Source organism: Heteronotia binoei, chromosome 1 (assembly GCF_032191835.1).
Source record: "Heteronotia binoei isolate CCM8104 ecotype False Entrance Well chromosome 1, APGP_CSIRO_Hbin_v1, whole genome shotgun sequence".
NCBI classification, from domain to species: Eukaryota; Metazoa; Chordata; class Lepidosauria; order Squamata; family Gekkonidae; genus Heteronotia; species Heteronotia binoei.
Genome location: NC_083223.1, coordinates 99,610,372 through 99,624,679, shown reverse-complemented (window position 1 = coordinate 99,624,679; position 14,308 = coordinate 99,610,372). Strand labels below are relative to the sequence as shown.

Genomic DNA, 14,308 nt, shown 5'->3' with positions numbered 1-14,308 from the left:
TTTTGTTTCCACAGGTTCATTAACAGTCAAAAGTTCAGTTAACTGTGTGAATGGTATCCTGGTTAAAAAACTAAACCAAATTGATACTGAGCCTAAATTTTCACAAAGAGTAGGCCCAGATAGAAAACTGTCTGCTCTGTCCCCACCTGAGACTTCTAGTAGGAGTCTGTACAATTGAATGCTCCCCCATTTTTAAAAAATGCACATACATGGGAGACTCATTTTTTTTAGGTTTTATTAGGTTGGGATGGGAGTAATTTGGGGTCTTACTGATATTAAATATTTAATTATGCATTCAGCAATGGTAAAGATGGGATATAAATGTTTTAGTAAAATACTAAAATTAGAATATCAAGCAGAAAGGGCGGTTTCGCCATGATGTTAATTTACAACAGGAGAAAGTTTTTTGATGGAGCAGCTCGAGAGCCCCACCTTACAGGCTGAACTGATGATAAAAGGATTGTCTGGCATCTACCATCAGTCAGAAATGCCACATGCTATAGTTGGCCTAAGCACAGATTTATATATTTATTTACATTACATTTATTTATATCCCGCCTATTCCATACAGACTCAAGGTGGCTAACAGCATAAAACAGATAGTAAACAGGAGGGATGTAACTGTTTTGGATTGCACTGTATGTCCATATACTTTTTCAACAAGAAACTTACTTGTATACTTCAGAAAACTGCTTGTATAGAGGAACTGTGTTGATATCATCAACCTTCAGCTTGAGTCTTCCCCACTCTGTCTTGGTCACTTCCAATTGTTTCCATAATATCAGGTAAGATTTCAACATGGCACATGAGGCCACTGAATTAGGCTTTTCCAGCAGAACTCTAGAAGGCTTTCTGCTTATTTCAGCAAGTCTTCCTGAACTTTGCTGAAATAGTTATGGGTAAATGTATCAGAAATCATTTTTAGAAACAGAATATTAAGCCCCTGTGCATTAATCTAAGCTATAGGTCATAAAAATTTCCCAAAGCCATTTAAATGGAAAACGTAGAACAGTTTCTGTTTAAAAGATAAAAGAGCTGATGCAAAACAAAAGACTGAGTCTTTGACCCATGTTCAAAGGCTAAAAAATGTGTAGAGATTTCTTTCATAAATTAGCAAGATGCTTTGCAGAATCTAGCTCTTCTGAGAATATGTACAAATTGTCCCAGTGTATTATTTCAAAAAGAACTAATTCAGTTTTTTTTCATGATGGCTATAAAACAAATAATTTCACAGTTCTGGAAAATTAAACTCATCTTTAATGGCATTTAACTGTGATGCAGGGCTGGATTAACAATTAGGCCAAGTAGGCACTGACCTATGGGCCCTCCTCGCCTTTAGGGTCCCTGGGCTGGCTCCCCCCTCCCCCCGGTTCCCCCCCTGCTTGCAGCCCTCGGAGCCTGCATGCACAGCCAGCAACTGAGCTGTTCTTTGCCCAACTTGTTTGGTGGGGCGGCTGCTGGTGTTGTCTTTTTGCCTCTTCCCCACAGCTTTGTCAAAGGGGTTTTTGAGAAGGTGCCTGCAGGCTGCAGTGGGGGCCATGGGCAGCAGGGCAAGTGCTCCCACTTTGAGATAATTAGCAAGGCCCCCCCCCCCCGATTTTGACTGCCTAAGGGCCTCTACAGGTTTAATCCGGCACTGTTGTGATGGAAATATTACTTTCAAAATTAAAAATCAGACAACTTCTATAAAATGTGATGCTGTTCCCTCAGCTGTGAGCTCCCAGACCCTGGTATTTTCCTTCCATCACACACACACAAAAAAACCTCCTCTTTTTTTCAGACATATTCTGTTTTTAGGTCAGGAAATATCTGGGCACTTTATGGGTGAAGCCAGGAGACATTGCAGGTGAAGCCAGGTGCAAAGTTGTGACAAGCACAGTTGAACTTCCAAGGGAGTTTTGGCCATCACATTCCTTTTAAATCCCTTCCTTTCATTGGCAGTAATGGAAGATGGGGGCACCATATTTTGGGGCTCATAGAATTGGACCCCCTGGTCCAATCTTTTTGAAACTTGGCAGGTTTTTTATGAAGAGGCTCCAGATGCTATACTAAAAATGTGGTGCCTCTACCTCAAAAAACAACCCCCCCCCAGATACCCATGGATTGATTCTCCATTATACCCTATGGTCTCCATAGGGTATCATGGAGTGTCCAACAGACATTCAAACCCCTCTCCCACTTTCTGATAACCCTGAAGTGGGGGGAGGACCTCGGAACCAGGAGATCCCCTGCCATCAACTGGGGATTTTGTAACAAAAGGAAAAAACTGAATAAAAGTAACAGCTCTTGATACAAGCCTTGGCTTGCTACTCTATATTTTGAAACAAACAATTTATTATCAATATTATTGACAGAAAAACACTACACACTAGATGCCAGATTTTAACATTGGCAAAATTACAATAGAAGGTTGATGTTACAGCAACAGCAGCAGCAATGGATTGCCTAGATAACGATCCATTTAATTCACCTTCTTCAGGCTGCAATGCACTAGGTAAAGCTGTAAATATAGAGTAGCAAGCCAAGACTTGTATCAACAGTTGTTGCTTTTATCCTTTTTTCCCCCTTTTGTTACAATATCACTTTTCTGTATAGCCATCTCTTTCTGTATCAACTGGGGATTGGCAACCTTAAGAAACCCTCATGTATGAGTTACTGTTGGGATCTTATTTTTCTATTCAAGTATAAGATACTCAAACTACTTTTTGAGAATTGTACATCAGTGTATTTTCTATCTTTTAATAAAAAGAATTATATTTTTAAAAAGATAAAAGAGCTGCAGCTATCTCACTGTTATCCATACTTATAAACAACAATACCAAATGACTAAAACCTGCATATCTAAACCCTTTTTAAAATCAGTGCTCTCATTGAATCATTAATCTGTGGAGTTATTTTTCTACACTGGAACATTCAAATATACAATCCCGTCTACAGTCCTCTTAGTTTGTAGTGCACCAAGAGCTGTGCAGTTTTGCTGATCCCATAGCTTTTGTTAACAGTAGAGAAAGACGACAGGATACAGACAGGCTGGAAAACTGGGCTAAAACAAATAAAATGAAATTTAATGGGGATAAATGTAAAGTTCTGCATTTTGGTAGGAAGAATTAAATGCATAATTATAGGATGGGAAGACTTGTCTCAGCAGTAGCATGTGCAAAATGGATTTAGGGGTCATAGGCTGCGATCACATGCCAAATAATGCACTTACTGTGTGATCTGGCAAAATCCAGTTGGAAAGTGCATTGAAAGTGCATTATTTAGTGTGTGTTGATTGCAGCCTTAGCAGACCATACACTGAACATGAGTCAGCAGTGAAGTGTCCAAATTATGTGATGGTGCTCTGGTTAGACCTTACCTAGAGTATTGTGTTCAGTTTTGGGAATCACAATTTAAGAAGGATATAGACAAGCTGGAACATGTCCAGAGGGGGACGATGAAGATGGTGAGCAGTCTGGAGACTAAGTCCTATGAGGAAAAGGTTTAAAGACCTGGAAAGGAGACAACTGAAAGGTGATATGATAACTATTTTCAAGTATTTGAAGGGGTGTCATATACATAATGGTGCGGAGTTGTTTTCTGTTGCCCCAGAAGGTCGAATCACAACCGACAATTGAAATTAAATCAAAAGAGTTTTTGGCTAAACATTAGGAAGAACTTTCTGACAATTAGAGCGGTTCCTCAGTGAATCACACTTCCTCAGGAGGTGGTGGGCTCTCCTTTGGAGGTTTTTAAACAGAGCTACATAGCTACAATGAGGCCCCTGGGCTAAATGGCCATCTGACAGCAATGCTGATTCTGTGAACTTAGGCAGATCATGAGAGGAAGGGCAGGAAGGACTGCATCAGTGCTTAGTTCTCATGCCTCTTTCTTACACACCCAGGGAAATGCTGATTGCCACTTTGGGGTTAGGAAGCAATTTTCTCCAAGCTAGTTTGGCCAGGGATCCTGGAGGATTGGGTTTGGGGGTTTTTTTGCATCTTTGGCATGGAGCAGGGTTAACTCGGGGTGTGGGGGGAGGTATTTGTTAGTTTTCTTCATTGTGAGGGGGGTTGGACTAGATGATCCTGGAGATCCCTTCCAACTCTATGATTCTAGAAGTAAAAATACATTGCGGTGAAGAAGGTGGTACCTTGAAGGAGGAGCGGGGTAAGAAAGGGGAGCTACCAGATTTAAGGGGAGAAGTGGGGCAGGAAGAAGTTGACCATCAGGGAGAGGAGAGGAGTCAACCACGAAACACTACAGAGAAACAAACAGTTAACAAGACCATGCGAAGCAGCCCTGCCAGGAAAAAAGACTCTGACCCTGACCACTCCACCAGAACTCTTAGAAATAGTGAGGTTATTGGGGAAGAGCTAATGGGGGTCTCAAGTGTACTGCATGCTAAAATTAGCAGCTCGTGTGAAAAGGAACCACATTAAAATCCACAGCATCAAAGTCCTAGAGTATCATAGTTTTTGTTCCTTGTGATATATATAATTGAGGAATTTAAATACTGTTGTTAACATGAACCTAGTTCCAGACATCATTGTTGTTGTCTTACAGCACTAGAAATAAAGATAGTTTTAGTTTAAAAAAACTTAAGTAAATAAATGAGTTGGGCTGTTATTTATATTCTTGCCTTTGCAAAAGATGTTCTCCATTCTCTCTGATCATTCAGAACTTCATAATTATTCCAAAGTATGTCCTCCATTTCAAACTGCATCCCAATCAGCTCCCCATGAGCAACTCTTCGATCCTCATCACTCAGACCACATAGACACAACTAGAAAAGGTGCGAGACATTGAGAATATTGAATTCAACTAGAAAAGATTTATATAAGAGGCTGATAATAGTATAGGAAAATTAAGATGGCTAAAATCCTCTTAGCGCTGAAAGTAATATCAAGGAATTTATTTTGTTCAAGTCCAGTAGCAACATCACTAGAAACGTCAGAAATAACTGGAAAATGTGCAAAAACAAAATGGGATAAAAATACATTACCTGCATATTATTATTTATGGGATTTAGATTGCTAATGGTGACGGGGAATGGACCTCCATTTGCTAGGAATGCTCTCCAGGGAAACAGCTTCAGGGTCTGCAGCAAGGAATTGCTAGGTCAGTAATGTAATATTAAATGACAATAATTCACGATACACTCTGGCATTCTTAAACCAATCTCCACTGGTAATAAAGCATACACTAGTCTTTGATAGACAGAAAATGGCAGTAAATAACTTGTTGCAATGAAAGAGATGAGTGATTATGTGGCTGTTCCAACTGGGCTTTGAGAACTGGTTTGCAGGTATTTGGAGAGACACTGGGAGGCAATCAGCTGGTTCCCAGCTATTTAGTACTGTTGATTTCACTCCCTGTGTCTCTAGCATAGCTGATATGCCTTCAAATTCCACCAGTATTCTTGTTAGTCTTTATAGCTATCAGGGCTGGCGCATGGGAGTTGGTGAACTAGGCAATGGTCTAGGGTTCCGGCTCTCACAGAGGTGCCTCCCTCCCTCTGTCAGGATCAACTGTGCCCCTTGGCCCCTTCCCCCTGCTGCCGTCCTCCTCCCTTCCTCCCTTTGCAGCACTGGAAGCCAGCGCTGTGCTCCGCTCACCTTGCGCCCCCCCCCCACGCTGCCAAGCCTAGGCTGGTCCTTACCAGCTTCAATGTGTCTGCACACAGCTTCTAAGCCTTTGAAGGGCCCGCAATAGGTTTCAGGAAGGAGGTTTCAGGAAGGAGGGGGAGCGAACTCTCCTCCCACAGGCCCTTCAAAGGCTTAGAAGCCTCATGCAGGCACATTAAAGCTGGTAAGGACCAGCCTCGGTGGCGGCAACAGCAGTGGGGAGGGAGTGCAGTCTGGCTTGTAGTGCCATGATGGAGGGAAGGAAGGGGGGCTTAAGGATCAGCCTGGAGGGGTGGGCGACATAGACTTTGCAAGCCTTGGCAAGGTGGGGGGGGGGTGCCCGGCTCTCTCCTGCTTCAAAGCAGGAGAGGGCCGAGAATAAGGGGGCCCCATGCGCCACGCACAGCTTGATGACATCATCATGATGTCATCGGGCTGCATGCACAAGTTTATGAAAAAGAAAAAAGGAGGGGGCGGGGGGGGCAAATTTCAGCCTGTGGCACTGGAAACCTCAGTGCCGGGCCTGATAGCTGTTTTAGAGAAGACATACACATCCAGTGAAATCCTAGCTAAGAATCTTTCCTGGATTGTACCACTTCAGATCATGTGAACAGATGGCATCTTATATGGAGTGTTCACACTACATTAAATAATGTGTTTTGCATCCGGATTTTTACTGTGTACGAATAGCAAAAATCCAGATGTAAAACGCATGATTTAGTGCAGTGTGAACGTACCAATAGTATCTCCTCACATAAAAATGCAAGTAGAAAACTTGGACAGGAGAAAGAAAGCTTGTGTGGAGCCTTTCTACCTTGTTTGCTAGTTTTCTAGAAGCAAAATATTTATGATACGTAAGAGGATTCAAAAATGTAATCTGAAGTAGTACGCACTAAGAAAGATTACCATGGGATTTTGCTGAAACATGTGCCTAAGATCTTAGATTCTTACCAATATCTAAGGACCAGTATGCAAATCCCCCTGCTTTATACTAATCATTGTTCTATGCCCATGAAATTTACCAGCATATAATGAATGGGTTTATTAGGCTTAACACAATGCACAGAAAATTCAGTTTTGTATGCCACTACTCAACCCATACCAACATAATTTGGAATGGCAGACAGCATTTGCTCTTGGCAAAAGCACTGGGCCACCTGGTCATTATGAGGAGGCAGCTGACATAGGAAAGGAGAGCATTGGTTGCCATAAGGAGGGCACCCAAATAGCCAAGAGAATTTAAAGTTTCAGTCTGAATCTTCTTCACATCATATCTTTAATTATTGCTATTGTAGGTGAAGTTTTATCACTGCTGGTAAAAACAGGATGTAAAGTAAAACAGATGTAAAGTAAAACATAAGTTTATTCAGGGCTTTGCCAACAGACAGGAACTTTGGAAACCTCAGAAGAGTTCTCTCAATATCAAAAGTTCCTGTCTGTTGGCAAAGCCTTGAGGAAACTTACGTTAGGCATTGCAGAACACAAAAGCAACATTAATCTTAATAAAAACAGGTGTCATCTTGGTTCAGCATTTCCTGGAACATAACCATGATCCAACAGAACTTACATTTTGAGCTATCTACAAATCTGAATGCCACAGGAACAAAGGGCTATTCAAAAAAGAGGGTGTGGATCCTAACATTGAAAACTCTGGTCCCTCATGGATTAAATGAGAGCCTCAAACTGTAATCTCTCATATGAGATAAAATCCAAGCCAGAGTACTGCATTTCTCTCTGTAAAATTCTGTTGCTGTGGGAAGTTCTTGAGATTATTATTCAAGTCATATATAAAGGTTCTGGAGCTCTGCTCCTGTGAGCTCCTGCCCAAAATTAGTTCTGAGGGTATACAAGAGCTGGAAAGTTTAATAGAGAGTCAACAGCCTCTGAATGAAAACTTGGTTTATTTAGATCCATGGTGTTCCCAACCATGTATTTATACACTGTAACTCTATAATACCTGTTTGGGTCTGTATATATTTATGAACTTTTCACATGCTCTTGTTTTTCTTTGTATTCTTATAGACTCCTCTGAAGAAATGTATAAGGGCACTATGACAGAATAAACTATTCTTTTTTCTACTGCACTTTCCCCCCCTTTGACATTTTCAGGACAGAGACATGCACAGTGAACAGCAACACAAATGAGGAGGAAAAGGCTATGGGGGAAAATCTGGAAAATCTTTGAAACTCCTCTGTACTTACTCTGTGGCCATATGGATCTAGCAGCTGCGGAATCAGGAGCTGGGAAGCAAAAGCACTTCTAACAATAGAGTTACTTAGTGGAGGTAACCCATGGTAGATGCTGTCTGTAACACTCTGATAGGCAGAGACATTTCCAGATGATAAAAATGTTTTTCTGAAGGATCACAAAAAATAATAATCACATTTTAAAACCTAATGTCGTCAATTATTTTCTTTGTTTTTGAAAGGAAAGGAAAGGAAAGGTCTCCTGTGCAAGCACCAGTCGTTTCCGACTCTGGGGTGATGTTGCTTTCACAACGTTTTCATGGCAGATTTTTTACGGGGTGGTTTGCCATTGCCTTCCCCAGTCTTTTACACTTTTCCCCCAGCAAGCTGGGTACTCATTTTACCTACCTCAGAAGGATGGAAGGCTGAGTCAACTTTGGGCTGGCTACCTGAATCCAGCTTCCACCAGAATTGAACTCAGGTCGTGAGCAGAGAGTTCAGACCACAGTACTGCAGTACTGCTGCTTTACCACTCTGTGCCATGGGGCCGTTTTGCTTTTTAAAACACCACCATAAACCTATCTTTTAAAAAGCAATTGTATAGAGCTGCCAGCTTTTAAGATGCATCAGTCCTGATACTGGGACATGCTATTTTAATGAATGACGTTTAAAGTTTTATTGAATTGTATTTTGGTGCTTTTTTATTAGAGGCCTCTTTTAAAGTCTACAGTTGACAGGTGAGATAGAACTTTGTAAAAAACAAACAAACAAGGCCTTCCTGGAAATGACACAAATGTGTCTTAATGAGAGATCACACTTCCCTAAGGTGAACACAGCAATCCATTTGTCATTTCCTGAAGCAGAATCTTCTTCTTGCCGAATGCATTCCACTAGGATACTCATCAGCTGAATGCTGATGATAAAAAGTAGGTCCTTACAATGCCTTATTAGACTACTGGAAGCATATCTGGACTATAATACTTTATAAAAGTTATAAAGCAGTTATAAAAAGTTTTATGCTTTTATAACTCCTCAGGTTCTTCTCCTAAAACTACAATTCTCAGAATTGTAGTTTGGTGAGCATGCTGAGAATTCTGCTATTTCACACAAATTTTCTTTAAAGAATTGTATTCCCTATTATTCCCTGGTGAAAGCAAATGACAGTTTAATTCTGTAGTGTAGATACAACCTAGTACTCAGATAGTAATTATCTGTGCTTGCTTCGGCAGCATATATATTAAAATTGGAATGATACAGAGAAGATTAGCATGCTCCCCGCAAAAAAGATAGTAATTATCTATCTGGAATTTCTAATAGTTTAGGCATAGGGTGGCTGGTCAAATTGTAAGTGTACCTCAAAACTTCCTGCTGCATTGTGGCTCAAAACTAAAGCAATAATGTGTGATTTCTTAGGACAAAGTGATATTATCCATGCTTACTGATATCTCCACCAATGAATGGCAGTTTTGAGTTTCAGGGCATGGAATGTTTGGAAACAAAGTGTGGGAATGAGCATGGACACAGGAATATATAATTTCCTTATTTAAATACTATGAGTATCTATTTTCAAGTTCTATTTTATGGTTTTATTTTATACATCCTGATTCTTGATTTATGTTGAACCTCAACCAGCCTTTGATAAACTTATTTGTCAATCTAGGATCTGAAGAAGTGAGCAGCCTTGGTCTTTTACCTCATTGAATGTCTAACAGCTGCATCGAACTGCAGAAAAATAATTTCTCTGTGCAAACTCAGCATCTGGGCTACTTCATTTGGATCTGAGGGATTATGAAGGTTGTCTATCATTTTCTGTAGCTCTTGGAGCTCCATTCCTAGAATTCCAAATAGAGAATTGGCAATTGTACATTAGCAGTTATTGGTTAAATTCATTTCAGTCTCCAAATTGAAACCTTCTACTTAATTCAGTTCAAAGCTAAATTCAAGTGGGCAGATGTGTTGGTCTGAAGCAATAAATTGGAGTCCAGTAGCACCTTTAAGAACAACAAAGTTTTATTGAGAATGTAAGCTTTCATATGCACACACACTTCATCAGACAATGAAATAAGGTACAGATAGCAGTGTTACATATAGCTGGTGGGTAAGGTACTGATTTGCATGCTTAACCCTACCCACAAGCTATATGTAGCACTGCTAACTGTACCGCATTTAGCTTTCTAGCATTTAGCTTTCTAACACACGAAAGCTTATTTCCCAATAAAACTTTGTTGGTCTTAAAGGTGCTACTGGATTCCATCTTTGTTCTAGTTCAAGGCTAAGACTTGGCTGAATAATAGAAGGAAGCTGGCTTCAAATGTACTGTCATCTTTCAAAAATTACAAAACAGGCAAATCAGGCCTGTCCCAGAGTCATTGTGCTACCTACCCCAACTACTGGCAGCAACATGAGCTCTTTCTGAGCCAAATGAATATCAACAGAAATGGCAAGCACCTCATGGGGATCAGCTCCAGCTAGTGCCTGTATGCAGTAAGTCTCTTCCTGTGAATTGCCTTTGACTGCAAGCCAGGCAAGTGCTAGGGGCATAGAGGGATAGGCTTCCCAATCCCCAGGTCCCAGAGGGGGATCCCCCGGTTTTACAGGCTTCCCCCCTCCCCCAGCCAGCTGGCCGGCGGGGGAAGCCCCACCCCCACAGCCATCATGCACCTCCATGAACGATTCCCATAGGGAATGATGGGGAATTGATCTGTGGGTATTGGAGGCTCTGGGGGGTCTGTTTTTGAGATAGAGGCACCAAATATCCAGTATAGCATCTAGTGCCTCTCCCCAAAATACCTCCCAAGTTTCAAAAAGATTGGACCAGGGGGTCCAATTCTATGAGCCCCAAAAGAAGGTGCCCTATCCTTCATTATTTCCTATGGAAGGAAGGCATTTAAAAAGATGTGCAGTCCCTTTAAATGTGATGGCCAGAACTCCCTTGAAGTTCAATTATGCTTGTCACACCCTTGTTCTTGGCTCCGCCCCAAAGTCTCCTGGCTCCACCCCCAAAGTCCCCAGATATTTCTTGAATTGGACTTGGCAACCCTATAGAGGGACCTCAAGGGCTTGTCTCAGACCCAGTCAGCAGTAGGAGGCAACAATAGATGCAAGGCATGCCTCTTGCCTCTTCCTGTGCCAATAGCAGCTGGGAGCAAGCAAAGCCCCAGGGATCCATTGGTGGGGTCACCTGACTGTGGCACCCCAAGCAGTTACTTGGGTTACTTGGGCTAAGAACCAGGCCTGCTCTGACCTTCCTTCTGAAAGGATTTTGAAGGCATTTGTGTCACTACAGCTGATGGACTACCTTTGAGGGAGGACTCATCTGGGCCAAGATTACCAGCAACCATCAGGGACTCAACTTTCTATCACCAGACTTGCATGACTCACCCAGGCCCTGCTCACAACCATTCAATAGCAGCCTCCCACCATGAAAGCCAGTGAGAAATGGTACTGTGAGGGTAAAATATAGAAGGGAGGACTCAGAGAATGATATGTTTACTTACAAAATTTGTGTGCTGCCTTACTGCTGTTACAAGGGCCACCAAGGTGGCTAATAATTTAAAATGTATATGATACTAACCACTCTGGGTCCTCACTGGGGAGAAAGGTGGGCTATAATTGAAGTAAATAAATGAATGAATACACAGATGCAAATATGCATAAAAGTAACATTGTTTGAAAATACATTAGGACACGCAAAACACCCTTCTGAGTCAGATACAACCCAACAGCTGGAAAAATCCCACAAAATTCTTTCAATTCAAGAGAAAATTAAGACACATGTCTGCTGCCCCATCTGTGACTCAAGCTGTGGGTAGAAAGTGAAAAGGCACAGCTTGAGTGGGGGCACAATACTCTGAACAATAGAAGGGAGGGGCTAGTGGGGGTAAGCCTTCTCATGTGCCCATGAATTCCCCTCTGCCTCTTGGGCAAGGATGGTGGGAAGAAAGGGAAGGAAGGGAATATTTGTTTTACACAACTTTATTCTTTTTCTAGTAATACAATTTGTATAAATAATGAATATGTATAATCATAAATTGTGTTTTGATAGAAGTCTATACTGATTGGAGAATGAGAATAAAGTGTCTTTTCAGAATTTCACCTGTCCACTTTCACCACTGATAACAAAACACTCCCAAACTTTTATTCTACTGATCCAAGAAAGAAAGGCACATTGAGGTGTCCAAGCAATGTATTTTAAACTTGGTATTAATGTCTATTTTACTTAGTAAATTGCTTCAATAGACATGGATGAGAGCCAACACATAATTTTTAAAGAATTAATAAAGCAGCATTTTGCAGACCACAGTGAATTGTATTGGTAATCCTACAGCATTCCGGTTTACCAGTAATGCTGGTCACAAACTGATCTATTTAGACTGAACTTCATTGGGAAACAGTATATGTGATTTCATCTTAGATTTTTTAAAAATTTGGATGTATTTACCTCTTTAAATTAACACACACAGCACAAAATATATATTCTGTTGAAATGTACACTTAAAATAAGACACTCTCTTCTCTAAAGACAGAGCACCTGCTACTAACCAATCTGCTCAGTCCCTCCCCAGTCTGCAGTTAGATGCTCAAGACAGAAGTAGTCAAAGCAGTTTGGAGCATTTCCTAGTTGAGCAAAGCTGAAAATGTAAGAAATAATGTCATGGAAAGCTGCTACAATTTGCAGTGTCAGTCTCAGGGCTTTGTAGCCAACCTAAAGAAAAGACAGAAAAGGGAGAAAATCTTTCAAAATATTCACAGATCATATTGTTCTGTTAAGTAATGGCTGTTCCATCTACTCTAGAACTGATTCACACCATTATTAAGTGCTCAAAATTCCATTTTGCAAATTTGGGGGGGGGGGGGGGGACAGAAAACACTTGTGAAATTTCAGTCACTTCTAGTTGGACTCAATAAGTCTTTCAGTATTTGCTGAATCTTGCACCGGATTTAGGAGATGGGCTGGACCCCATGCACTATGATTAGAGCTGTGCTTGCACAGAAGAAATTTTCCACACCACTTCAGCCAGCAGTGCAGCCCCTGGGAGTGTGGACTCTTGCAGACAGAGTGGGGGGGTTGACATCAGCAGGGGGAAATGGATGGACATCTTGCAAAAGTAGAAGTGCCTCTTGCACAAGCAGAATAAAACTTATTGGTAAAAACAGAGATTCCTGTGAATACACTGGTTACAGTCCAAAGAATCATGAAACTACTTCTGATGGTGATCCCAAAGATTCTTTAAACATTTTCTTGACAAACTACTTTTGAAATTGAAAGGAGATTCACAAGTAATCTTAATATAACAAGGGAGTGTACTGCACAAACATATTTAGCCTGTGAGTCTCTTAGGGACAGAAATGATTATGCTGGAGGAAGAACTGCTGTAAGGCACTCTGAGACTATGAAACACAGCAAGATATACAAAACTTTCATTGGACTAGTGCAAGCTTTCCAGAACAGTTCTTTTGTCTGTTGTTTCTGCAGTCTCAATCTTTTATTCTGTATATTTTCTCATATTCCTTTATTCCACACACAACCTCCTCCTTCCTGTCAGACAGGATTTCACCCCCATGTTCAGAGGGGGTAGCTCCTGCTCCTTTGATAATTAGGTAAACACAGAAATCTCAGAAGATCTAATATCTTCTCAGCCACACTGCAATGAGATAATGCCTGGTAAGATGGTGGCCCCAGGTGGTGGATTTTGGGACCAACAGCCTTTGCCCCTGCCTCACACTAATCACTGTTACTGTACTGCTTCCTATCCAAAATGGTTCCTATACAAAAATGGAGCAGCTAAATGGTTCCCCATAATAGCATGACAAGTCATCCATGTCCAGTAGGGCTTTTCACATGCTTTCAGGATTCACAAAGCTCAAGGATCTCCAATGGGCATGTGCTACTTGCCATACTGTCTTTAAGACCCCTGAGGAACAAGGAGAGAAGTAGCTTCAGCTCTTGAGTGAAAGCAGGGATGGTGGCCACTGGCAGTGCAGTGGGAAGATGGGGACCGCAGGACATGGGCAAAAGGCCGTGGTGTCAAGCAGAGGCAGTCTCAGAGCCAGTTTGGTGTAGTGGTTAAGTGAGCAGACTCTTATCTGGGAGAACCGGGTTCAATTCCCCACTCCTCCACTTGCACCTGTTAGCATGGCCTTGGGTCAGCCATAGCCCTGGCAGAGGTTGTCCTTGAAAGGGCAGCTGCTGTGAGAGCCCTCTCCAGCCCCACCCACCTCACAGGGTGTCTGTTGTGGGGGAGGAAGGTAAAGGAGATTGTGAGCCATTCTCATCATCTTCTTTATCTTCTTCTCAGGTGGCACTCAAGCTGAACACCCACTGAGTATCCTAATATGGTGCATTTGCTTCAGTCAGGGCCTCTTCCTTTCAGAAGAACTCAGAACAACATTAAACTGCTCCATCTTGAGAATTTTACAAGAATGAATAAGAATTTTGCCTATGCTATGCACACCTCCTCTTCTTCTTTGGGTCTTATAACAATTCCTGAATGGTTTAGAGACCATGTAAAGAA

The 14,308-nt window shown here is 41.5% G+C and overlaps 2 protein-coding genes and 1 non-coding gene across 3 annotated transcripts in view; 1 reads left to right on the top strand and 2 right to left on the bottom strand.

Annotated features, from left to right (window-relative positions):
* Positions 1-880, bottom strand: part of LOC132585063 (coiled-coil domain-containing protein 162-like) — a 53,742-nt gene extending 52,862 nt beyond the window's left edge. The window contains exon 1 of the mRNA XM_060256856.1: positions 673-880. Coding sequence (XP_060112839.1) covers positions 673-800 — 128 coding nt within the window. The 5' untranslated portion in view covers positions 801-880. The remainder of the gene's footprint in view (positions 1-672) is intronic.
* Positions 881-967: 87 nt separating this feature from the next.
* The window catches only part of LOC132585047 (uncharacterized), a 54,632-nt gene continuing 41,291 nt past the window's right edge, over positions 968-14,308 (bottom strand). Inside the window, exons 17-22 of the mRNA XM_060256855.1 lie at positions 12,336-12,498; positions 9,487-9,625; positions 7,809-7,962; positions 4,985-5,080; positions 4,622-4,765; positions 968-1,015 (exon numbers count right to left, since the gene is read on the bottom strand). Coding sequence (XP_060112838.1) covers positions 968-1,015; positions 4,622-4,765; positions 4,985-5,080; positions 7,809-7,962; positions 9,487-9,625; positions 12,336-12,498 — 744 coding nt within the window. The remainder of the gene's footprint in view (positions 1,016-4,621; positions 4,766-4,984; positions 5,081-7,808; positions 7,963-9,486; positions 9,626-12,335; positions 12,499-14,308) is intronic.
* Positions 9,007-9,114, top strand: LOC132589278 (U6 spliceosomal RNA). Its single transcript, XR_009556572.1, has one exon. It is a non-coding gene; the product is annotated as a U6 spliceosomal RNA (small nuclear RNA).